The 27,657-nt window shown below is 34.5% G+C and overlaps 1 protein-coding gene across 3 annotated transcripts in view; it reads left to right on the top strand.

Moving 5' to 3' along the window:
• Nucleotides 1-27,657, top strand: part of LOC120331835 (uncharacterized) — an 84,992-nt gene that overhangs the window by 48,875 nt on the left and 8,460 nt on the right. The window contains exons 1-3 of one of the 3 annotated variants that reach the window (XM_039398996.2): nucleotides 11,516-11,627; nucleotides 26,675-26,788; nucleotides 27,044-27,270. In XM_039398996.2, the coding sequence (XP_039254930.2) occupies nucleotides 11,620-11,627; nucleotides 26,675-26,788; nucleotides 27,044-27,270 (349 nt within the window). In that variant the 5' untranslated portion in view covers nucleotides 11,516-11,619. Of the gene's footprint in view, nucleotides 1-11,515; nucleotides 11,628-24,920; nucleotides 25,081-26,674; nucleotides 26,789-27,043; nucleotides 27,271-27,657 lie in introns of those variants that run through there. The other 2 variants (XM_039398995.2, XM_039398998.2) reach the window with 2 other exon arrangements.

Raw genomic sequence — 27,657 nt, 5'->3', positions numbered from 1 at the left:
TTCTCGGAATATCTGAAAATTCTGAATTCTTTTATTGACGTTTTAGTGATTCATGTAATATCTTAACGACTGGTTAAAGAAGGTAAATTTAGTTCAAAAATCCCCGAGGTTACGCCCTTGTTTTTGAAGAAAAAATTGGGCTAAAGGTATCGTCTGTCTATGGAGAGTGAACTGTAAAATCGCATTAGTCATGAATTGTATGTTTGAAAATAATCGGAAAATTTTGAATTTTTTCTGGTTCCGCTGTGATTTGTACTTTGCAACACGCTATTGTTTTGATACGTCCCACAAAATCTATACTATATCTAAGTCGGAAAGTAGTAAACAAAATTGAGTACATTTTTTAAAAATATGTCCCGTTGTGGCCTAATGCTCTGCCTGTCTAACAAATTAAATCATGCCGTAGTCGACTTCATAACAAAATTGAAATTGTAAAGGAACTTTATGGACACCATGTATGTCTTCCACAAGCTAATTGTAGACAAATATCAGCTCTAATGGCTTCTTCTATAGTACGACCTTCAAAAGGATCATACTTTGAATTTATTTAATCTTCGAAAATTTATGTGTCATGGTAACTTCATTGCGAAAATTCTGAGGACCTACTTGTTCTGCTGTAAACAGATTTAAATCATACCATAGTCGGGAAATTTTGCGATTGCGACATATGTTCAGAGTTCGGATTTTGGATTACAGAATTATTGTTGCGTAATAAAAGGAATTTGAAACTTAATTTTTACATCTTGTCACATGTCTTGTACCGTCTAGTTTAAATCAAAATAATTTTTTCCGATATTTACAGTTACTTGAAATTCACTAAATAGTTGTTTTTCTGATCAACAGCTTCGAAGCAAACGCCTAATCTTTACTGGTACCTAATGCAACATCGCAATCCTATATGACTTTAGTACCTCTGGCGTTTCAGTAGTAACCTTCAACTTCGTCAGGAAAGAAATACGTCTATTCAGCCGCCTTATTTTCGTTTGTATGCACAAAAACAAACACAATTGTCGCATTTGATAAATGTTTTCCTTCTCGTAAATTCATGTTAATGAGGTAAAAATTTTTTGTCGTTATTGTATAGAAGTTGGTAAATGCGTTAAGAATTTGATATCGAAAATATCTACGCGTTATGATCAATAATGTGCAATGAAACAAGCTCAATTGTCGTAATAATTCAATGTTCCTGTACTACAAACTCTTGTGCAATTATAGCGTAAGGTCTACCTCGATATGTCACCGATCCAGGTTATAGTTGTAAATAAGTGATATCCATTCGGGGTGGAAAATGTGGCGGTAGACCTGACGCTATGCAGAGGTCGGCAACCCTTTGTCGCTCGCGGGCCAAAATAAGGGTTGCAAGTCATTGGCGGGCCGCACATATTTTTAGAAAGTTGAAAACCGAACGGATGATACTTTTTATACTGAAAATGAAGCAGTGATACATCTCTCGAATAGAATATATGTTTATTTCCTCATTGCATTGCATTTTCGGCGCCATTGAACCCTTTCTGCGTTTTGTTGCCATTTTTCTAATTATAATTAAATTATAGGCTCATTAAACGAGTAATTGTGAATTTTATACTTGTTAGATTATAATATAATTTAGTCTAAACGCGTCTCACAATAATTTGTGAAACGAGAAAAATATCGTCAAAACAGCTGTTTTGTTACTATAATTCAGTGAAGCGTCGCGGGCCGGATTATGTTACTCCGCGGGCCGGATCTGGCCCGCGGGCCGCAGGTTCCCGACCCCTGCGCTATAGTATTAGCTTGAGTTAGATGTCACTCCATAGTGCGGTAGATTTTTCGCTATTGTACCAGCTTGGTCGGTCTCAAACAATGGGACTCGTAACACAAAGGCGGCGTAGACAATATTTTGAGGCGGCGTTAAGATAAAAAAAAATAAAAATATTTGTCAGATTTGATCTTGCCCGCCTTATCTTGGATATTTACGTTTCATCCTAGTATTTACGTTCCAAACATAATTTTGCCTTACTATCAGTTATTTGTAACCTATTGTTAGAGAGGCTTCACAAATTCTAAAAAGTTTGAGGTGACTAGCTTGAAATAGATCTTACGTTATAGTAGCACCAGAACTTTTCCTTGTTTAAATTTTATTTTAATAAAGCGAAATCTTACATCCGATGGATCATAATTATATTAATAAAAAGACTAAATGCTTTTTGAGTTGAAAATTTCAAAACATTCAGAAAGAGCAATTCTACACAATTTGTCATTAACGAGTTAGAATCAGTATGACGTCAAACGTTATCAAATTATCAGTATCAATAAGTGTTTGATTAGTATCTCAGTCACGGATATCTAGTTATTTGTTTAAAGAATAAAAACATTCTCGATTCTGATAACTGAATAAAATATTTCAAAATTATTATTGACCCCTGGAAAAAACAGAATCCAGGTCACATTCTACAGATAACATAACATTTTAGTTCTATTGCGATTCGGGGGCTGTCTGTGTTAGCCAGGTGAACATACGCCCTGTCTATAGGTTTCAGTTCCTTTATACAACTTAATTAAAGTAAAGTAGGCGAACAAAATTAGTTACTCCTATATTGGTACACATACTTCTAAAGCGCCAATTAATGACACTTTCGGCTATCTGTATACACAAACAGAATTGCTAAATAAATGTTCTTCATTTTTGTAGGAGTAATTTAAAAACTTTCTAGTTATTTTTGGGGGGATCATCCTTTAATTAAGTTTTGATCTCGCAAATTTATAGCTGAGTGGAGAGACAATGCTTTTCAGATCTGCAAAGTTGGCCTTCGATGCACCTTCCAGGGTCAGAGTCTAAATATTCGAACAGTTCCGATTCCTGGTTTCAAACTCAAATCTAGAAATTTCGTGGCTCCCGAGGTCGTGAACCAAGATGGCGGACACCGGAACTTGGCTAGTCCACGAATTCGTAATAAAACTAAATTAAGGGGAATTGGAATAAAATTATGGCCTAACCCTAACCTGTTACACATACTACGTTTCAGTGTCCGCCATCTTGGTTCACATACTTTGGCAGTACCGAAATTTCTTATTTGAAGTTAAATTTGATATGTGACTAAAAAGGCTTACAAGCAAACTACAGCTATGGCTTACTGAGAGATGGGGATTGATTTTTGGGGTAGGACAAGAATCATTCCGGTTCGCATTGCATACGTAATACATTACACCTTTGGTGAGGCGGTACCAACATGTTTAACCTATTCAATCACTAACACAAAGCATAGAATGTCATATATCACTGTCAGGTCTTATTGTTTTGACGCAAAACTTGACTACGGTATCTATCAATTTATCAACGATTACCAATAAATCTTCGATGTATAATCTTATAATCCATTGTTAGATTTTATCTCAATCACGGATTCGTTGTTTCTTACACGATGAAAAATATTCAGTAACTTTTACTAGTATTTATCATTGCGTCAAATGACCATTGTGAGATTGAAAAGTAAATGAATTTTCGATACCCCTGTAGTATGTGAACCAAGATGGCGGACACCGGTACGTAGTATGTGTACCAGGGTAGGGTTAGGCCATAATTTTAGGTACAAATACTACATGAGTCACTTGGCTAGTCCCCAGACTCGTAATAGAACTAAAATAAGGAAAATTGGAATAAAATTATGGCCTAACCATAACCTGATACACATACTACGTTCCGGTGTCCGCCATCTTGGTTCACATACTACAGGAGTACCGAATTTTCTGTGCTTTTGTCAGTTAATTAGTTAAAGACAGATTCGACGACATTGCAAGAGTCAGCAATCTGTTCAATTTGACTTTTTCAATCATTATTGAAAGTATGCTTGTTTAAAACCTCGTTAAGAGTGGGTAATAGAGTATAAAGATTGTGCGTTTGGCAATTATTTAATAAGATTTGAATAAATTACATTACATTTACTTTAAATTTATGTAACCATCGCAAATAGTACCTATTGAGGGATTTTGTTTGTGCTCCCTTGAGAACCGCTCCATGCCCGCATGGAGACCTAGAACCCAGAGTATACAAATACAAATACAAATAACTGGATAAAACCGCGGGGACACCTTTAGTTAACAAAGGCTCTCTAGTAGTTGCAGGCGCAAATGACATGGGTTTCGCCTAGCTCAACCTAGCTGTTAGGGCATTGTGACGTCATAGGCATAGATAATAAATTGGACTCGGGTATAGGCTTTCCAACGCAAAGAGATTGGAATTACTTGCACTTGCCAGACTAGACTAAATTCAAAAATCGTTTCGCGGGCCGCACAACTTACCCTTGTGGGCCGGATTTGGCCCGCGGGCCGCAGGTTGCACACCCCTGGTTTAGAGAATTGTTTTGACATAGAGCGTAGAAACACATCGTAAATAAAATACTTGGGTATCGCGAGTTGCATATCTTAAGTTGTATCAATCTACTATCTCATCTCGTTGAGAGATTTATTGTTATTATTATTTGCTGATTCATTGTTTTCGGCGTCAATGGATATATAATCTGTAAAGAAATCTGACTGACAAGGGGAAAAGAATCCGCGTCAAATTTTAGAACAATGTTTTTCATGAATTCGTTTTGTCGATTAAGCTTTCTCGGAACAACTCAGCATGGGTTGTCCGTGGCGTGTTCGTGTCAATTGTACCATTTGTCGAGTTGTTTTTTTAAATATCGAAAAAAATGAGTTTTGTTCACATCTACACTATAATCTATTGTGGATTGACTTTCTCGTTTTTCTACTCAGATTCAGTTCCCTTTGTTCCCGTGTGAGTGCGTGTGACCTCGGTTCTAGCAAATTTCATTAAATGAAAAACTATTTTTTAGTTCCTAAAGATAGAATGAGTAGCAAGAAGTGTTATACATGGGCGTATCGGGTTGAAGGGTCGGGCCCCCTTTTGAAATGTGAAATAAAGCATTTTGTTTGGTGAGGTATGACCTGCCTTTTTCGTATCAGTGATAATTTATCCTGACGTTCTAACCTAAAAAACAACACAATTGAAAAAGACAGATCATAAAATTAGTTGTGTACAAAAGTACCGTTTCTGGTTTAGTTCTATTTGTTCCCAAATTCGAAAATTTTTGAATATAGTGCAAACTTGACTGCGGGCATATGACTCCAACTAACATTCCGACCGATTCAGCGAGCACGAAATTGCCTATTTATCAATGTTTGGCGCCATAAAGGAGAACCCGCCGCGGCTAATTTTAGACCGCCTTACAAAAAAAACGGAAATTTAACTTCAATTTAAGTGTAACATAAAAAGAGAATCGAACAAAATACGTGATCAAAAGTGATTTTGGCTAATCAACATTTTGGGGTTGAAACCGATAAAAATATATTCATTTTAGGATCCCCAAAATCTTCCACGATTTTGAAAAATATATTGTTTTCATTTAATGTATTATTACAAAAAAAGGCCGTAGCTCAAGCATCCACAAAACTAATACCCAATATGGATGCCTTTGGCATAATCCAATGATATTCTAGACAAACTTAATAAGGCCGCCTAGATAAAGTTCAAGTGAATGGACATTAGAACATTGGCTATGATATAATGTTTCTTCTAGTTGGGCTAGTCTTCCTTTGAATAAGCCAGGTAACAATTACTCGTTAGAGTTGCGAGTTATGTTTTGTGCTATAAATATCCCACTCGTAAGACGCCTAAAATGCGTCTGATCCAGGTTGAAATCCCCGGCGATAAGAAAATATCACGCAGAATTGATTTACACCACATGCGTCTTAAATCGGTACTCCTGTAGTATGCGAACCGAGATGGCGGGCACCGGAACGTCGTATGTGTACCAGGTTAAGGTTGTACTTTCCCATTTCCAATCATTTTAAAATTTCGTCGTGATGAAACTTGCCACATGATTTGCTGCGGCATTGCTTTATGATATCAGACTGACTTTATTCCGACATATTGATTTTGATATTCCGGGTTCAAAGTTCGACCTACACTCAGAGTGCAACAGGCCAAGTGAAATTGCAAAGTTCGAAACGTCTGGCGATTCGCACAGTAAATTATGAAGCTACGTGCAGACTTGCAAGCATAGCTTACTGTATTTTATATATATTAGCTATTCTAATATATCTTCAAATGTTCAATGGACTGAGGAAGTCTGACCTCTGTCTGAGACGGCAGACTAGACACAATCAAAATAAATGTGCCAATCAAAGTTTGTGGCGAACCTTTCAACTAAGAGTTTGCCAGTCTGACATGGTATAGAATTGAATTCAAGGAGCAAAATATTTTATGTCGGATTTGTATTTCTATTAAGGATGGAACGTTTGTTTTTGCTAAAATGCTATAATTATGCATCGCGTAGCATTCGCCAATAATGAAACTAACATATTGATAACAATGATTGCACAAATCAGTCACTACTAAAGTAATGAAAATAGTGTTTTGCTATTCGGCATTCTATACTCTTCGTACAAGACTCCCATAAGGTCGTAGATATTTTCATTTGAACAAGGCCAGGTCTTTTCGTGCATTTGGTCTTCACAAGTGAAATGCAAAATGTAAAATATTATCTTCTAACACAGGCTTATATGCAAACTACGGCCGTGGGCCAAATCCAGGCCTTCGGGTCATTTAATATAGCCCGCCTGATGCTGCCATAACCAAACTGAAACCAAATGTTAATGATTCAGTTGAAAAATAGCTGAAGACATTTGTTGAGATTGCGATTAATCTTAGCTGTTTCGCACTCATGCATTGTAACACTGTCTTTATATTCGTGCTCGTAATAGAACTAAAATAAGGAAAATCGGAATGAAATTATGACCTCAACATAAACTGGTACACATACTACGGGAGTACTGACGAATCTATACGTCTTTCAAAAAAGAAAAAGTGAAAATATAGAGGTTCATGTTCAGGTATTCGCAAAATTTTAGTACCGCCGTTTTAAAGCATTATCGATATTAGTCACCACATTAATCGACAAGCAACCGCCATTGTATAATCAAACTGTTACATTTAATAGCTGCATTCTGAATTAATCTAAAAGCCAACTATATGCAAATTTATAATCTGGGAAGATGTAAAGCTTAATATACACAGTAATTATATTTTAGTTACTATGAGTCGGGATTTTACGCTGATGGCTAATTTAGTTTTACCTGCAAATGAGTTAATTAATAAATTTTTGGTAATTAGAGGTAATTAGGGAATATACAATCAAACTAGATAGCGAGAAATTATAAGGAAATTAAGGTTTTTAAACAATATCGATGACGTTGGTATTATGATTTATTTGAAATATAGGACGTCACACTCCATGACGTCATTGGTTAAATATTCAAATTCATAATAACATAAACTTAACCAAGATTGCAAGAAAATTGAGTTAGGACGCCAGATCAGATACGTTTTCAATCAGTAATTTTGATTGAATTCGTAAAATACCTTTGACATAATCTTAATTTTTTTTTATTCGGTATTGCCTACATAGTTTATTGCACCCTGGGTAAAGTGATTTGCACGAAGTTCTAACAAAATTTCAAATAACTTGCGTTGCCACGCCACAGCGAAAACTTCGAAAATTTTGGGCGTTTCATGTTTTACACATAAAACAAATAATTTTGGGTTTATTTTTAGAAACAAAATTTTTTATGAAAAACTTGTCTAATCAACAATTTTTTTTGAAATTTTCAAACATTCCTCGCTGCATATTTGAAGGGAGAATCCGCATTTGTCAACCGCACGTTGCAAGTTCTTTTTTACTTTTAGAATAGTACCTTGCGTGTCAGTTACCATTCTCCTGTATTGCTTCGATGTAATTTTAGACTAACTTATCCGCTTGGCTTACTTTCAGGTGTTTACCGATAGCGCTATTTTTAGAGAATATAGAAAATGTTATTTTTGGTGTTCTGGTAATATTATTCCATATTTTCCAATAAATATACGTTTGACGAGACGAAATTACTATATATTAAATGTCTTTTCTTATTCTTCTGAATGCTTTTGTCGATTTTTTATATTGTAGTAGGGTATAATTTTTTAAAGTAACAATAGTCTACAGCAGTAGTTTCCAAAGTTGATTGACCTGGGGCTAAAATTAGAAGGGGAGGAAAATTCGCGGGCGCCCGGAAAGGGCCAATGCCGGTACCGGTACTCATAATTCAGATACCGGTATAATTGAATTGGTACAAATATACACGTGCCTAAACTGTGATAAAGACAATTGGCGGTATTCAGAACGTAAAAAGGTAAAAACATAAAGTGTTTTAAACTATTTTACTTAAGTTCGGCGGGCCATTTTAAATCGTTTCGAGGGATGAAATTGGCCCACGGACCGCGTTTTGGGAACCACTGGTCTACAGAATATAAAATAAATCGTATGTAAGATGACGATTGTTTTTCGATTTTCGCCTCAAATGGGCACGATGGCTGATTAGAGCGTTTGACTTATTATGTTGGTTTTGCATGATAATGGTCTGTAGGTCAAGTCTCAAACCGAAATTGCCGATACCGGTCCGTATTCCAACTTATTTTTTAAAACATTCTGGATCAGATTAATACCCGGATGGACCGGAAATATTGATCTACATTTATTCAATACAAATACCGATACCGGAAAAATGGCCGATATTGAGAATACCGATAACCGATACATCATCGGTCGTCTCTAGTGTGAACCCCAGATCTTGAAATTGCCACAGTGATCTAATGTGCTAAATAGCTAGGCCTTAACGCCGAAATTTAAATACAATAATATCATAAACCTCTTCATATTGTTTCCGTAATTTCTCCCGCATTCCGAAGCAAACAAAAAACATACGTCAATCCTATACGTGTACAATTCAATTCTCTAATTCGGAAATGTTTTGTATTGAAACTCATTCTATCTATTTTTACATTTTTTTTGCTAAATTTATTCAACTGAATATAAGAGTATTATTTACCTTTACTAAAAAATGTTAAGTTCAACTCGCATTTTCGTGTAATAGTATTTTAAAATCCTTATATAGATGAATACACTTGGCCATAACAGCCAACGATGGCTTAACATTCAAGTCTTACTTGTAAAGAATATAACGCGCTAATGTAATATTCATTATCTCGATTGATAGTTAGATACGAGTGAATACAACAGTTTTTTTTTAAGTTTGTGATGGCCACAAAATTAATGGTTCTCGCTCCAATGAACCCCAAACACCGGTTTTCTAGGCGAATGGGAGACTCCATCCCGGGTATATATGAATTCCTAGACATTGTGAACGCATATTGTTCATTGTATTACTGGTATAGTGAAGCTCTCAGGACAGAATTTCCCGACCATGGAGGACTTTGTTGTTATCGTTAAATAAGGTGTAGTACTTTGTATTCGATGAAGCTCTACTACTATTCCTAACGTATTTGGTACTCCTGTAGTGTATGTATCAGGCTAGGATCAGGGCATAATTTTATTCCGATTTTCTATATTTTAGTATCTATTACGAGTTCGTGGACTGTCTGATTTAGCGAAGTGAATATACCCTCCACCCATAGGTTTCAGTCCCTTTACACAACTTGATGTAAAGTGGGCAAAAACAAAATTAGTAACTTCCATATTGGTACACATACTTCCGTAGCACCACTTACTTATTTTTGTAATACCTAGATATGGACATATTTGACTTTGCTGAGTGCAAGTTGTGCGTACCATTAGCTAAGTATATTCAGAGTTATTGTGCATGGTGAGGGAGGATTGACACGATCCAAATTATACCAACTCCAATGCATAAATAAATGGGCAAATTGTTCATCAGCTAAACTTCAGTATTCGTGCATATTGCTCGCATTATTAGGATATGTCTAGGTAAAATTGTCTAAGTGGTTCGTTATTCAAGTAGAAATTTGTGGCGTCGAAGCAATAGTATTTATAGGTAAAAAAGAATTCTGAAGATAAGCTCTAATATATAAAAATACTAACAAGGGCAATCGTAGAAATCTGGCATTTTTGGTAGCTCGCGGCATGTTTTGGAAGAGAAATGATAGCTACTCTTTTTCCTTACTCCGATTTTTAGGCTCCCCCTCCCCACTCATAATAGAGGGTGTCCATAAAGTCTTGGATAAATTTAAAATTAGGAAGGGAATTTATCGATACCATTATTACCATACATAGTTTAGGTTGTGTATTAAATGAAAAAGAAAAAAAAACCTTGAACAATTACTGATTAATAAACAACAAACCTCGTTAAGATATATTGAGAACTGACTTCATCACAAAATTGAAATTGTAAAGAGACTTTATGAACACCATGTACAATAATGGGTATTTGCAACGTTTGTAATTGTTTGTCACATTGTTCCTTTTTCCATTGTCCATTGTTTGAACTCAAGTTACTTCAACACTTCACCGTTTTCGTGCATGAAATTGAGGAAAATAACTTTGATTTCAAGAAATTGAAAATATTTTTGTTTCTTCTATTTTCACGCAAAATCGTTCTGTCCTTGTTCTATATTAATTAATAATGCAACAATTTGGAAATTCGGATTTTCCCTGCACGTGAAATTAAGAAAAAGGTATATATCAGAAGAATTAGCGGGTTAATTTAGCAGCGTTCAGAAGTATGTGTACCAATATAGAGGTAACTAATTTTGTTCGCCTACTTCACATCAAGTTGTGTAAAGGGACTGAAATGTATGGACAGGGGGTATATTCACCTGGCTAACACAGGCAGTCCCCGAACTCGTAATAGAACTTAAATAAGGAAAATCGGAATAAAATTATGGCCTACTCTGGTTCACATATTACGGGAGTACCAATTCAGCTCGATCAAGTTGGACTGAGACAATTTCAACGTGTGTTATAGATTAATGTCTTACATCCATTATTCATTTGCCCGAATAAATCCTTTTCTGGAATATTTCAATAACAAAGCCCATGAGAATTCCCTGAAACAGTTACACTTGTTTATACTTTTTATTTAATTTTTTTCGTGTACGGGCCTTACATGGACAACACATCCGCTTCGATTTTTATTTTAACTACCTACGTGACTGTGTTTGGGTTAAGCGAAACTTCCTAATTTAGATTCTAGATTCAAGATCTTTTAATTTAAATAAATTTGAATACCGTAACTTTAGGTATATTATAAGACGAACCTTCCTAAACTGTGTGTAGGTGTAACATTTGCATTTTCAGAAAAAATGTAGAAATTTAGGTTTTGGAATATGTGCTTTCAGTTAAATAATTGTGATATTCAGTTTAATAATTAAAGTTGATTCGTTTTATTGATGTAGTTTCAAGTTTTTCCGATCAAGTGAATAGCTAGAATACCAAGTGTCCTTCAAAGGTTCCCGAAAACAGTTGTTATGAGTTTAAAATTAAGATAGATTGGCTAGAGACTAGAAGTCGACTTAATATAAAATAATTGCAGATTTTTTTTTTAAGTTTTGGACTATTTAAGTGGTTATTTGAAATTTCATTTTATGATGTAATAAATAATATACCAGTAATATAGCGTGTCCGTATAGTCTCCCACTTATCGCAAACTTAGCTAATTTGTAATGAATATTTCTGGTGATTCTTTCAGCAATAGGATTTAGAATTTTGCTAGTTTCTATATTAAATAGAGTCTGGAATCTATCTAATTATCGTTGCGCCGCATATTCACGGGAGGAATACACATACCATGGAAATGTAAGTAGGAGTTCTTATATATTATTTAAAAATTGAGGTATTAATTTAATATTGACATACTAATACATTTGTATCAGATGTTTTGTGGAAAAATGTCTGTAATTTGGTAATACTACTATTATGTTTTAACTCTAGAATTTTAAAATAGTTTTCAGTTTTTTTTAAAGGATAAACAGGGGTCAACGAGTGCTAAAAGCATCCGGAAAGGTGCCACAAGCCATTGCACTAGAGCACCGCACCCTTTTTTCGTTAATTTATTATATGATTCACAAAATATATTTCGAGTTATCAGATCGAGATAACTTTACAATTTCCGTCAACATATTTTTTCTTTTTTCTTCGGAACAGTTTTATAATTTAAACTATCGAAGTAAAACTTAGCAAACAAGTTAAAGCAATCCAATTTTGCGAAGGAACTTTGCCTCGGGCGATAATTTCCGACAAAAAATTATTCGCATGTTACCATATACGGACATAACTTCCGGTACGTCGCGACTGGTATTTTTCAGTATTTTTTAAGTATTTAGCCTTAAGTATTTGAAAAGCTGCAATATGGCTTGAGTTTCAAATGAGCCTGAGCGACACCGATTAGACAAAATTTTTTCGCTATGCTATATACTTCCACAGTAGCACACAATTTTGGTGAAAAAGGAAAACATGGCTTGTATCTTGTTTTTTCTTCGAAAATTTGAGCTAAGGGTCAAAAATAAGCCTACGACACTAAAATAAAAGCCTATCTAGACTCTAGACGATCTTTTCTACAGAGTCCCCGCCACTATTGCAAAAATGTAGGATTTGATAAAAAAAATTAAAAAAAAAAAATTAGTAATTATCCATTCGGGTTAGAAATGATCTGAAAATTTGAATTTCTAGCGCAATCTGCATTCCTAGACTGAACTGGATAATTTATATTTATTTTTTGTACGCTGGGGGTGATTTTTGATGTGGGCTTTCTACAACTTCATATTACAGAAATCTGTATGTCTAGACCCATACTTAGGTAGCTTACGAAATCTATAAAACGCCAAGTCACTGTGATCTGCCAAGTCTGCGAACTTGGTTTGAAAATTCAACTGAATATTATTATATCTCCAGACTATAGCTAAGTTTGTGGTTGATTTCGATTCTTAATATTTTAAATTGCTTGACCCAGCAGCAGAAGTTAACTGTGAAATTTTGCATAAATTAAAACCATCGCACCAAAAATTAATTTATCTGAGGAAAGACACAATTTATGTTACTTCGCATATAAAAAAGGTTCCATACACCCTAAAATCCAGCAAAAACAACTTTTTTTATTTTAAAAAACAAATTTTTTCTATTATCAAAGATAGTAACAAAGATTGTAAGATGAATGTGAAACATTTGTAAAATGTATGAATTCACATTTTCTGTTACTTTCGCCTAAAAAAAGTTTTCAGTAAGTATAAAACATCACTTTTGTTTTTCCAAAACGCATTTCTATCAGTAAACTATGAAATTCAAGAGTCGTGCTGCACACTAACACAAATGCATTACAGAAATACAGAAATACGTTTGTGTTCGTGGGCACCAGGACTCTTGAATTGCATATTATGGTCATTTTTATTTCTGCTACAGCAGCCTTGCATTATACACATGAGGATCCACTAGCGCTAATGCACTGAGGAAGGATTGAGGGGTAGTTTCACGTAACCCCAACTGACAGTTATTAAAATAGTATATGTATGTTTATGGCGAATATCCACTTTCTGTTTTATCCAATGTCGATTTCAATTCGAATACTTATCTTGAAATTCCGAACCCCAGAGCCTAAACTTGCATAGTATGGTCATGTTTATTCCTGCTACAGCCTTCCTGCTATTGAGGAAGGATTGGCAGTTAGTATCGCGTAATCTGAACAGATAATTCTATCATTAAAGATCGTGATAATAGCAGGTAGCATTCTTCGGCTGATGAATCGACCTAATTTCGAATGAAACATGAATCGACAATATTCTATTTGTAATTATATGATTGAACTGTATTTAAAAATAGACTTTCTAATGATGCCAGGTTTGTGTACGATGAGTACAATCAAATCTTTTTATCGTGACAGTACCTTGCTGTGTTGTGATCAGGAATCGTGTTGAAATTTGAGTCGATATGCAGTTATTAGCAAATATCTAGAGTTGTTTGTTGCATGTTTAACGCTGTTAAACAATTAGTGAAGTTTATGAAATTTGCAGACCCGTTTTTAATTATGGGTAATTTGTGTGTACAAAATATACCGAAGCTGAACTATCAATTGCTGGATATGCAGGCCCATAGAGTCCGTTCATAATTTCAATTTTGTTATGAAGTCAGTTCTCAATATATCTCAACCAGGATTGTTGTTTTTAATCAGTAATTGTTCAAGTATTTTTACCTAATTTAGTACATCTGTGAGGGCCAAAACAATATATGGTATCGATAAATTCCCTTTGCAATTTAAAAAAAATTTCAAGACTTTATGGGCACCATATATGTTGAAAATGCCTGCGTGATCAATGGACTTTCAGCGATTTATTTGGGCACGAAGTGAACCTATGAATCGTTTGACTAGATTTTTATTGTTGGTATTCTTATTATTGGGGTGGTGGAAAAAATCGATTCTTGTAACAAACGGACAAACGAATTTCAAAATTTTAGTACTTCAAGATAAATGAGCATCTAGATCAGTTCTGTGCAACAGGCGGCCCGCGGGCCCCAACTGGACCCGCCGTGCCATTTAGTGTGGTCCTTGTCAACACTCAGATTTTTTTCCTATTGGGCATGAAATGCTAATACGACAGTTTATGTTTAAAAAGGCTAACATAATGTTTTTTTGCTCTTGTCGCTGCGTTGAATCTTGACTTTTTTAAATCGTTGTGTACTTGGAAAAACTAAATTTGTGTGGTCCAGCTAGATGTGTGAAGTTGGTTATATGGCCCATCGCCTAAAAATGTTGCACACACCCTCCTCTGGGAGGTTATTTGCAACGTCAGTGTTGTAACGTAATATGTTGCGTGAGAGTCGTTATTATGCTTTAAGAATGAAAGAGCCTGTCCAGTTCAAAGCATTATTTTCTCAAATTTTCATTCAAAAATTGGGGTAAATTAAACTTTTAAAATTTGTTAAAATAACCCCCCAAAATTTACCAACGGGTTAACAAGGGAATAAACGTTGCTAACATCCTCATCTTAGAGTTTCAGATTCTCTTACCAATTTTGGGATATTTTACGTAATATTAACATTTTATTAAAATATCCAGTCAGTTAATGATAAAGGCTTGCTATGGGCCCCATATCAACATTATTTGAACCAAACAGCGCGATATATATATTTAAGAGAAATAATTGAACGTACAAATCCATATAAACTCAACCTTTTTTTTAACAGTAAATCGCTTGTCAAACGCGCAATTGATCGTGACAATGTGTTTAGATAATGTACAATATCGCAAATAAACGGTTTCAGAGCGGTGTTATACGTTTATAAAGATTTTCCACTCTGTTATTATTACAATAATAAAGAACGTTAGGCGCTCTAGAAGTGGAGGTAACTAAGTTTGTTCGCCTACTTACACCAAGTTGTATAAAAGAACTGAAACTTATGGACAGGGGGTAAATATTCACTTTGCTAACACAGACAGTTCTCGAACTCGTAATAGAACTAAAATAAGGAAAATCGAAATAAAAATATAGCTTAACATGGTACACATACTACGGGGGTATCCATTAAAAATCTTAGCCCTAACAACCAATTTTAATATGAATCTGACTTCAAATCTATGAATCAATGATTTCCAACCTTCATTATTTTGTGGCCTATTTCCAGACTGACCGACACAGAAAGCGATTTTTCTTCAATTTTCATGCATTTTGCCATGCAATTATAATAAAATACCTGCTTTCCATGTGCGGCGGTAATATAGTGACGTGTTGTAGCGTATGTTCGAGTTAACATCCAGTTCATTAGTTCTTATTGATTTCGCGTTTAGCAAATTTATAATGCATAAAGGCTTACAACCTTACTGCTCGTCAACCTTACAACACAAACGACATTAATGTGAGGGATGAGGTTGCTTTTCACTGCACAATTTATTACATTTTAGAGCAATTTGTTACAAGCAAAGTCGTAGGTCCGACTCTACGGCAATTATCACTTGTATTTTGTCACCATATTGGATATTGGTAAGAGCTGAAAAAGCTTCCCCGCACATAAAACGCAATACCATTTTAATTGCTTTTTTTGACAGCAATGCATATTTGTCCGTGACGCTCAACCAAAAAGTTGCAATGGCTTTTTGATTGAAATCAATCATTTTTATACCGTTCTGTTTTAGTAACGCTTTAGCCAATGGTCCATCGCGCGCCCACAAAAAAAAACAGAATTCTGCGATTTAATTGTTTTTGAATTCCGCTCCAATTGCACAATTTTTTTAATCGAATTTTTGGAATCACCAACTTGGAAATTTATCTTAAACTTGTTCCAATTTCTCAATTTTTATTTTTTATTAATATTAATTATTATAAATCTTTTTGCAATCCGCGCCAATAATTTATACAAACTCATAAACATGGTAATTTATGTTTGCAAGCAAAAATCGAAACTTGTCTGCCGCTCATTAAGATGGGGAAAAACCCAATTCATAAGATCAATTAATTGAACTGTCAAATTTCTGAAAGAATATTTATCAAAATATTAAAACAATTTGCAACTTTGGAGTTTAATACTTTCAAAAATGCGGAAAATAATATAGTAATTCGCAGTTATTCATTGATTTTGTACAAACTTTGTTTATTCGACGTTTTTTACGATCAAGATCCTTCCGAGTTCGGCATTACCTGAAGCCATAAGTCATAAGTTTTCGAAGTGCACCATACAAAATTCTATTTTTTTACTTAATAAAATACTGACTTGGCTTATTTTGTTAAAGTCCAACAAAAGCATTAAAAGGTCATTATTAAAATTTACAACGGTAGCGTCGAAATGTGGCAACAAGGCGGTAATTAAAATATGACATTATGACAAGTACCAATGGATAATGTCCATTTTTATAAATTTATTGCAGGGCTCCGTAAATAATATTCAACTTCTTCACAGACTTCATAACAGTTTGAAAACCCCTGGTCTAAATTTTTTTGGATGGTTGGCATTCATATTATTCATATAAATCGAAATGCTTATATATCAATCTATTTACCCGTATTGAAAATTGATTAATAAACAATTTTGAACTGAAAATGAATGTTAATTATAACGACTTTCTGTTTTGACGGATGTAAAATTATAATTGATCCAATATGTGGACATTCAATACGGCATCATTTTGAAATTAAATTATAGGCAGCAGGTGCTTTCACAAAGACAATCGAATGTTCCGAGTCGTGGAAATAATTTATTTTTTTAAATACACAAAAATTCGATTCGAAAAAAAAAAAATTCAATGAGTTTCTGAAATCATCAGGTATTCGAAAATACCCAGCAATAATAATATATATACACGCTTATATTCGTGATCAGTGGGGTTTCGTATATTGTCCTCTAAGCCTCTCAACGTGTTATGCGCCAAGAAAACTCAATGCTAAGTTAATTCATACGAATACATTTTTGAAAAATATGTTATCGTATTGTACCTTATTGTATACGAAATCTAAATCTGGATAAATGTCGTCACAAATAGGATTATTACGACTGTTGTTTATGAAGTTCATATTCTTGGTAAAAATAGTGTTTGCTCTTTCGAAGATTGATAGGAGAATGGAAAATATAATCGTTAAGGCTTAAAATTTACTTTAATTAATACCTTTACTGTAGTTTGTTTTTAAAATGTGGTTTTTCGCACTAAAAATTCGCAAACACGTTCGAGATATAACTCCAGGGCAAGTTGCTTAAACCTTTATCTATCAAACCATCGTTTTAACTTTGTATTGGCCATGCTCGGGCCCTGTTGTTAGATGTGAAATATATACGAATCATGCTTGAATGTAGAAAAACGAGGCGCCACTTTAATTGCCTTATTTGCGGGCTGCAAAACATGTGATAACATTTCTAGGCGTATCTTCGACGGAAGAAAATTTGAGTCTAAAATTATCGGAGATAAAGATTGACGGGATTTTCTCGCGAAGTCTCGTGACGGCAGCATGTGATGCAGTGACATTTATAATGTATAAACTTGCATTGATAGCTGTAAACGATTTTAAATCGGAGCAAGAAAATCACTTGAAGCGACTATTAACCTAAAAGGAAGTGGAAATGACTTCAAAAACAAAGAACGTAATATAAAAATGAAGATACTGCTTCACGCAAAATATATGGCTACAAGACGTCCAAAATATGCTTCTTGATTCGGCAAGGACGTCGTACTGCGCAAATGCCATTTACAGACAGACTTTAATATCCTCCTTGGCGGTCATTCAAATAGAGACATTTAACAGTTCTTACTAATGCTAATCATCTACTAAACCCACGGATACAAAGATGAAGCGGTGAATAGGAATTTCAAAATTTTCAAATGCCATTTATGATGTGTAAACTTGCATTGCTTGTTGCAAGCGATTTTAAATCAGCAGAAGAATCGGAAGAAATTCACTTAACGACCATTTAGCTCAATAGTAAATGAAAACAATCTAACATACAAAGAAAATAATATAAACATAAAATTGCTCTGCGCAAAATATAAGAGTCATATTTGCCAAGATGTTCATATTTTTTTTTATCAATTGGCAATAAAGTCGTACTTCGTGTGTAAATAGCATCACCAATATATACTTACTGAAATAGCTTTCCTAGTAATGGTCGTTTAAATACAAATTCGAACCATTTGATAGTCAATACTAGTGCTAAAGATATCAATGCGGTGGATAACCTTGTTCTGTCCATAGAAAGTTGGACTCGCTGCAGCAAAGTACTGATCCGAATATCGCCATTTCGAGTCCCGTTCATTTCAAACATGGACATCGCATTTAAATAGTGATTAATCGTTCTCTTGGTATAGAAGACAACATATCAGATCAGGTTATAGCTATACCCATATTGTTTATTGTAAATGAAGATTTAAGGTAATTGAGGGCATGCGTATGGAAGTGACTTTGAGAATCTAGCTTTTTAGTATCAAAAATCTAAAGTTTCACACCACACGATAATAAATTTTGCTATTTTTTTTTGCATATTTTTTTCCCGATAACAAAATTTTGCCTCAGATATTTGTTTGATAATTTATCAATCTTTGTTTATCAAGCGACGCCCTGTTCCAGGAAGAACTTTAATCTCATTGTTCTGATAGCCCTCTTTATTGCGAAACAATACACAGTTGTTCTGTTGAAGATCCATTGTCGATTAAAAGTTTGAAAAATACGAAATATTGTGACGTAATAAGGTCGTATCGATAAACAAATCTAGGCAGGTGAAGGTGCGGCTGACGACATTAGCTTATAAGCATGTCTAGATATGAACGATTCGCTAATGCTAAATACTTAATAACGGGCAAGATGGCCCTGGTTAAGATTTATTGAGAACTGACTTCATAACAAAATTGAAATTATAACGGGACTTTATGAACAACATGTATAAATCCAAATTTTTTAATACAAAACTGGCCCTATCATATTCGCGGTAGCACTTTTCCATATTTTTTCCCACAGAATATCAGTCTTTTCAATTAATTTTAAATTATCTTAAATACTGCGACAGGCGGTCGAGTATATTAATCAATAATTCAAAATGATTTATCCATTTGAATGCCAAGTTAGTTCAAAATTAAATTTCTTCCTAATTTGCATACTATTATCATTAATTACAACCAGTAAAGGGCAATTCGGAAGCTATCGACGCATTTTAAATTTCTTGGCAAATCATAAGTTATTATTAATGTTGCAACATTGGCCATAATCGAATCTGATATGGTTGGCAATACAGGGCGTCCATGAGGTCTTGAAAAAAATTTTAAAGTTGCAAAGGAAATTTATCGATACCGTATATTGTTTTGGCCCTCACAGATGTATTTTAAGTGAAGTAAAAATACTTGAACAATAACTGAATGAAAAACAGCAAACCTGGTTAAGATATATTGAGAGCTGACTTCATAACAAAATTGGGTGCTTCTGAAGTATGCGAACCAAGATGTCGCATAACCTGAACCCTAACCTGGTACACAACTTGAGTTCAGGTTGTGCGCCATCTTGGTACGCATACTTCAGAGTCCCAAAATTGTAAAGAGACTTTATGGACACCATGTATATTTTTCTATAGTTATACGCTGTTTGGTCAAAATTGCGAAGGAAATCTAAAACTTCTCGCTCGTTACGTACTTGTAGCTGCTTTTACATAGCATTGTAAAACATGTAACGTCAGATTCGGATTTCTGAATAAGATTAGGAAACAAATAGCTGGCTAACTAATCCCATACCCGACACGGACTGGTAACCGGACGAGAGGCCGTGGTTCGCCATATCATTAAACCGTCTCATCGGGTTTCTTCTCCCCCAGGATAAATATTTAAATTCTGTCTTATAATATCCTAAGATTATTATTTGCTCATATGAGCAGTGTTTTCTCGTTGTTGCTGTTTTTTCTGTTAATAATATTAAACAAGAATTTCAGTTTTCTTTGGCCTTCATTTGAAGTGCTTTTTCTATTTTCTTTACGCTCCATGATAGACTAGGAAAACACCTTTAATGCCATGCAAAGCAACGTTGCTCATTATTACTATAGTTATACAACTCTTGAGATATTCCTGAGTTATCAAAAAAAGTTTTCGCTTGAAACATTGCACTTGATCGGCAGTACCTTATGTAGTGGCTCTTGAAATAAATTAAATCTGCGGTCTATATGACATCACAATATCCCTTAATCTGTCTGTCTGTGTTAGCCAAGTAAATAGACCCCCTGCCCATAGGTTTCAGTCCCTTTACACAACTTGATATAAAGAAGGCGAACAAAATTAGTTACCTCCGCACACTTCTGGGGCGCCCTTCAATCAGTGCTTGTGACCATATATCCATCGATATGGAAACAATATGTTTTATTAGACAAATTCAATAAATTTCATTACAATTTCAATGTCATGTCAGTTAATTAATCATTTGTATTTAAAATATTGCCAAAATTTTTCCCAAACCGTAAGTTCATGTTTAATTGATCAAGGTGATTTAATTTAGCGTAAACATGCGTCATCGGTCCACTGTTCACGTCATAATTTATCTCATTGTTGAGTCGTTTTCTCAGAATATTTGGATATTGAAAGAGTCATAAGCAGCGGTGAAATTCAAAATTTTAAGAATTTTTTTTTGTTCCGAACATCGCAAGAACGTAACGAGACTAATTCTAACGTCATGTTTACTAATGCATGTTACTACGTAAGCTAATCAAACATAGCACGCTTCACATGAATCATATACATAGATTCGACGCCAAGCGTAACGTTAGACGTCAGCTGCGATGCATGTTACCATTTGCGGCGGTCGTCAAACGTTTAACATTCAAAACCCTTACTTATATCATTAGTGACAATGTTGAGGTATTAGTAAATTTTTTGGTTTTAAATCTGCTGTGGCGCCTTGAAAAGAATGATATTTATGGTCGCTATTGGCATACTATTTTTTCCATGTCAAAAATCCGTTACAAAATTTTTTGGGCGGGTTGGGTGTGTAACTTTCTTGGCGTCGCAAGGTACAAAACTCCCGTGTAAACTGGATGTTTGTTGCTTGGATCGGGGTGCATTAAAATTGCATGGGATAAGTCAAACCGACAAATTCTTGTCCTTTAAACCAAATCATAGCAATAGCATGGAACATTCTATCGAGCAAACCTGGATATTGCAATATGTATTCTTATTATCCATCCTCGTTTTTCTTCTTGAAATACAAAAGACAGATAAGACGTTTTTTCCTACGTGGTTAGAGCACAGGTGGCATACGAAATAATTCAAACATTCCTTTAACCTCAAGATTGAAATATATATTCTTATGGTTTAGCGGCCAATATTCTTCCCGCAATGTATAAGAGATAGATAGGGTATTTTCATATCGGATTTCATGTTGTGTGTCCGTATAACATTTGGTAATCCATGCCCTCTCTGAGACAAATGTTCCCACTAAGATGAATGCACGCGAATGCTAATTTTTTAATTCAGAATCCATAGCGATTTGCATCTTGACTTCACTTTCATTGTCGTTATTTCATTAAAGCCTTGAAGCGGGCTTTTAATTTCCCAACAGCTTTCATCTCTAGCAACATAGAAATTTTAGTAAAATTTGAACATTCTTTTCCATCGTAAATTATTTTGCCTTCGTAGAAACGTACTCTGTATTAAAATGTCTTAATTAAAGTGTTTACTCGTGATTACAGACTTTTTAAATAGAAGTGAAATTCTTTCGTTTACTGCAAGGTCTTTCCAGTCAAAGTACTTCGAGGTAAAAGTGAAACAAAATTAACTGTTCGAAATTTTGTAAATTAGGTTAGAATTTGAACGTTATTGAGTTTACGTTTTCTCCTTTGATAATGTTTTCTGCTGCTGAAACGAAGTAGCACATGGTTCCATGTACCACAGCTCATGTATTGCCTGTTGCTATTTTAAAAGCTTCATTTATATGCGTTCATTTTTATGAAACATTTTCAGTGGTGGGAATTGATATATCCGATATTTCCGGTAATTTTACGAATTTCGTTGGTACTTTTTAAATTTCAAACTAAGTTATACAAAATTAGAACGGTCAAGTAAATATAGAATTCACAATCTGTCAAGTATGTGGCATTCCCCTAATACAAACTCAGTAAAGTTTTATCGATTTGCAATAATGGCGGGAAGTTTTAAATTCATAACATCCAACTATGAGGTCATAATATAAGAAACACTAAAAATCGAAACATATTTGAATCCGTGACCACAGAGATCACGACAAAGTTGCTACAAGTTACCTGGAAGGTACACTTTGATTACTTTGTGACGACACAAGCAAAAGCGCATGCAAAGCGGGAAATAACCCCGGAACCCAAAAATCCCGCGCAGTTTGAACCCTTATCAGGTTATTCAAGTTGAAATCACGCCAAACGGAATCGAATTACGGATGTATAATTACGTAGTTCTCAGCTAACAATGAATTTTTTCAAATCATCCCGTCCTAATATAAAAAACTAAAACGGCAATTATAAAAATGTCGATTACGCATATATACGCAGGTATATCAAGCATCGCTAAATGTTTATATATATTTACGCCCTACATAAACAAGTATATTGTGTATCTTTTATGAAGCATGGCACAAGTTAGTCGTTAGGGCATTGTAAGATCTTTTTGTGCTCCAGAAGTATGCGCACCAAGATGTCGCACAACCTGAATCCTAACCGGTACACACATACTATGTTCAGGTTGTGCGCCATCTTGGTGCGCATACTTCTGGAGGTAACATCTTTTGAATAGCTAATAAATTGGACTCAGGTATAACCTTTGCGATGCAAAGGGATTGAAATCACTCGCCTTGCCAGATTAAAGTCGTTTCGTGGACCGCACACCTTTTGATATTGACACTTCTCCGCGGGCAGCATTTGGCCCGCGGGATGCAGGTTGCACGCCCCTACTTTATAGCACCCCGTGTATGATTGTGAGCATGTGGGAACTTAAAACCATCGCGCTCACAAATAGACTTTATAATATTAGTTCCATGCTCGGATTTATTGTACGATAAACACATAAATTGAAAGACGTTAAAGAATATCATAAGGAAATTGTTAGCTGTAAAATCTGAATACCTTGATTAGAAAATTTTCCCATTTTTGCGTCATATAATCAAACTGAATTTTTCAAATTTTTTGTGACATCATGAGTAACTATTTATTTTCCTAAAATTACATCTAATTTGAAAATTGAGGACAACTGACGTAACTAATCAAGTCTCTAAATCGCAAATTTGAAATAAATTATGAATACTATTGTTTTTTGTATAAATATATGATATTTTAATTTCTGTATTTAATTGTAATAAGCAGGATTTACGCGGAGGAATGTAGTTTTATTTTAATTAAAGTTAGCTATAATTGCAGTGACGGCTAAACTTTAAATTTGGTAGTGTCTGTACCAGGTTAGGGTTAAGTCATAATTTATTCTCCAATTTTTATTATTTTAATTTTATTACGAGTTCGGGGACTGTCTGTATTAGCCAAGTGAATAAACCCCCTGTTCATAGGTTTCAGTGCCTTTACACAACTTGATGTAAAATAGGCGAACGAAATTAGTTACCTCCATATCGCTACACACACTTCTGGAGCGCCTTAAATTTTGACTAATATAGGAGCCACGGTACTAAGGTACATAAGTGATTTTTTGCTGTTAGTGTCGCAAGCGAAATATTTAATGAGATCTGGGCACCAGCATGTTATTGTTCCATCGCGAATGGACTAGAATACGATAAGTTAGATTGGGATTATTGCACCGTCTTCATCTGTTTAGAGTGTTTTTTAGGTGCTCCCGCAGTATTCGTACCAAGATGGCGCACAACCTGAACCTAGTATGTGTACCAGGATAGGGTTGGTCAGGTTGTGCGTCATCTTGGTACGAATACTTCTGGAGCGCCGTATTTTCCAAAAAAGTTATAACACTTGCTAAGATAAGGAATGAAAGGCGGGGCAATAAGAAATCTAACCCAGCCTAAAATTAAAATGGCGGTGGTCGCGACTGAAATCGAGTCGCGGGTCGTTCGAGTCTTTAATCGAGTCAATCACTTCGTTGAGTACACTAGTGGTTAGTTTGAGGTTTATATGTTCGGAGTCACTTTTTGTCTTTAGTGATAATGAGCGTCCCGAGTCATGCCAGCAACTGGAAGTTCTATAACAATAGTGTATAGTACTTAAGCTAAAATATAAGGTTTACTCTTTTATGAGTATGTTTTATCAGAAGCTAACAAATTTTAAAACAAGTTTGTCGGCATAAAGGCGGAAATTTTATAGAAAAAAGACTATTCAACACAGATGACATAAAATTTATTTTAAAACAAAACGAGAGAGCGTTGTCAAAACGAGAGAAAAAAAGAAAAACGCTATCGAGGTACCGGCGACCTATAAACCAACGAATAGCGAGCGATAACGTTTCACTGAAATCTTCAGTTTAATAAAAAAATATAAAAAAGCGGTCGGGTATGAGAGATGTTCTCCGAAGTGACGAAAAAATAGGGAATTAAATATCATACGTACGGAGTTAGGCGCCGCACTTCAACAATAACTTCTAGCGGCGCGGTTGTGCTGTTTTCTCGAGCGCTTTGTGATACAGATCAATTGATCTGATTTGGGAAGCTTATTCATATAGTGATATATATTAGTACAGTTGTAGTACAGTTGATAAGGAAACATTCATTTATATATTTATTGATCTGCTGTTTAGATTAATATTGATAAACTAAGTTATTTATATTTACGAGTCTATATTTTTGCGTGGAAGTTGTTCTGTACCAAACACCATGGCACCAAATAGTAAACCACGGTAAGATATAATTTTTTTTCTGAGCAAAAAAGGAGTCCGGTATTTTTTTCGTAAAAGGGCTCGTTGTACCACCGCATATGCTATATGCACCCTCGACGATCTTAGGCGGTTTTACAGTACAGGGTGTCCATGAATTCTTTTACAATTTGAATTTTGTTATGAAGTCAGTTCTCGATATATCTTAACCTGATTTGTTGTTTTTTATTCAGTAATTGTTGAAGTATTTTTGCTTCATTTAATACATCTGTGAGGGCGAAAACAATATATGAAATGGATAAATTTCCTTTGCCATTTAAAATAAATTTAAGATTTTATGGACACCTTGTATTTACTGAATTAGTTGTAGTTTCATGATACTCATTTGCTTGTGAAATATTGTTATATGTATAAGTATTTTTAAGATTATTGTTAGAATTTTCATTTTATTTACCTAGAAAAATCGACTTCAATTTAATTTAAAATTTCAACGCCGTACTTAGCATAGGTTGTTATTGACCGACTTATTCTGATTTTATTATTTTGTTTTAATATTTCAATATAGATTTTTAACCTATTTTTCGTTAGATCCGGGCTTGTTTTCGAGGCAATTTTTAGTAATTTTCGATGTCAGCTTATTTTTGAGACCTGCCCGCGGGCGATAGCTTTAATTAAAGGAGGCGGCTGAGGTATGGTGCGCAAATTACATGCCTTTTTCGTTAAAATTATCGAAGAATTTCTGGCGCCTTGTACGCCATCGGACTCTTGTTAGAATGAAAATTAAGGTTATTATGTATAAATTACCATTTATTAAAATAAGGTTTTATTTTTTGATTAAATTTTAGGAAATGATTAAAATTTCAACGTCTTTACTTTGTATAATTATATCATTTATAAAGATTTCCAAGCCAAATACATTTAAAAAATATTAAAGTTTATTGTTTTATTACGCTAAATTCATTGTAATCCAATTCACCCTTGTGGGATATAATAAACATTCCCCAAACCCAGATCAAACCAGTTTAAACTGGAATATTACTTTTTCTACCTTAAGATATAAATCGCGTTTCAAAGCACTCGTAATGGCGATAAGTTCCCCAAAACGAATAAAACAAGCCAAACCCTTTTTATTTGCGCTTAAGAGTGTCGCTATTGTGCGTTCGTCTATTCAATCCTTCAGTAAATATAACCGAGTCTCGTCCATCATCGATACTTTATCCGCCTCATTGACTATACCAGAAATCTATCGCTGGGCGTAACATTAAACATGAAGCGTCTGAGTTAAGTGGTGAAATATTCGCATTGGTTGGGGGTTAGTTTTATGAAACTTAGACACAGGAATTTCTGTATAAAATTATTTATTTTCACTATTACCAAGGTAAATAGAATTTTTGATTATTAGTAAGTGTTGACTTTTCGATACAAAATGAGATTAAGGTATTATAATGACATCACAATCATATTTATTCGTATAATTTATGAGTCATAGTTACGTCATAAATATGTCTCGCATAGGTACTTGAGAAACTATAATTAATATGTTATTCATTTAATTCTGTGTAATCCAATTTTTAACGATTTTCCGTCGAAAATAAAAGTAAATTTTCTTGTATTCTAGGAGCTACGTAATGCAACAACAGCAGGCGTTACTGCCCCCGGTCATGAACACAAAAGAATCGAATATACAAGTAAAAAAAGAGTGCATTTTATTCTCACAGTCTGTTATGAACGGGTAAGAATTCTAACACCTTATCGACTTAATCTGGTTTTTATCGAAATAGATAATTTTTGTCCTAAAAACGGAAAATTTTTACGAATTTTATAACTAAATTATTAACTAATAAATTATCTATTCCGAATGAAAAAAGGACATTGGCTGGTCAGGAAATTAACTCACCACCAGAAAAAGTTTTCCGCTACAATTTAAAACAATCACAGAGTTGCAAATACCTTACTTTTCCATTTATTTTTTGCTTATTTTCCACAGTTGGACTCCGGCTTCAGGTGCTCCCCAAGCTCAGATGTCTCAAGCTAATAACGACGGCCCAGAGCCGAGAATTCTCTCAAAGAAAAGGCGAGATCTGATCAACGCAGAAATTCGGGAACTGCAAAACTTACTCCCGTTGAAAAAGAGCTCCCGGGAGAGACTTTCGTATCTTGGAATTCTTGCTTTGACAAACACATTCATCAGAAAAGCAACATTTTTTAAGAAAGGTACAAAAAAAGGTTTTTCAATATCTTTTTCGTTTATATTAGAGGCAAAACAATTTAAAATCGAGAAAAAGTCGTTGCATACATTTTAATGTTACATACATTGGTAGCAGACACTCGATTGAAGTAGTTTTGATTTTACCAAAAATCATTAATAACAGTCATCTCAAACAAGGTATTGACAGATTTGATTGATTGAAAACAAACCAAAATTATGTCGTAACAGAACTTCCATAATTAATTATTGTATACGTCACAATGTTGTGATATAAATTGATTTCACGGTAAAATGTCATCAGTCTTTATGATTGATTGGTTACAGGTGTCTCTAGATAAATTTGAAACCTACTAAAATATGGAAATATATTTTAAGATTTTGCATGTTTAATA

The sequence above is a fragment of the Styela clava genome, chromosome 6 (assembly GCF_964204865.1).
Source record: "Styela clava chromosome 6, kaStyClav1.hap1.2, whole genome shotgun sequence".
Classification (NCBI taxonomy): domain Eukaryota; kingdom Metazoa; phylum Chordata; class Ascidiacea; order Stolidobranchia; family Styelidae; genus Styela; species Styela clava.
This window is presented reverse-complemented; position numbering and strand designations above follow the sequence as displayed.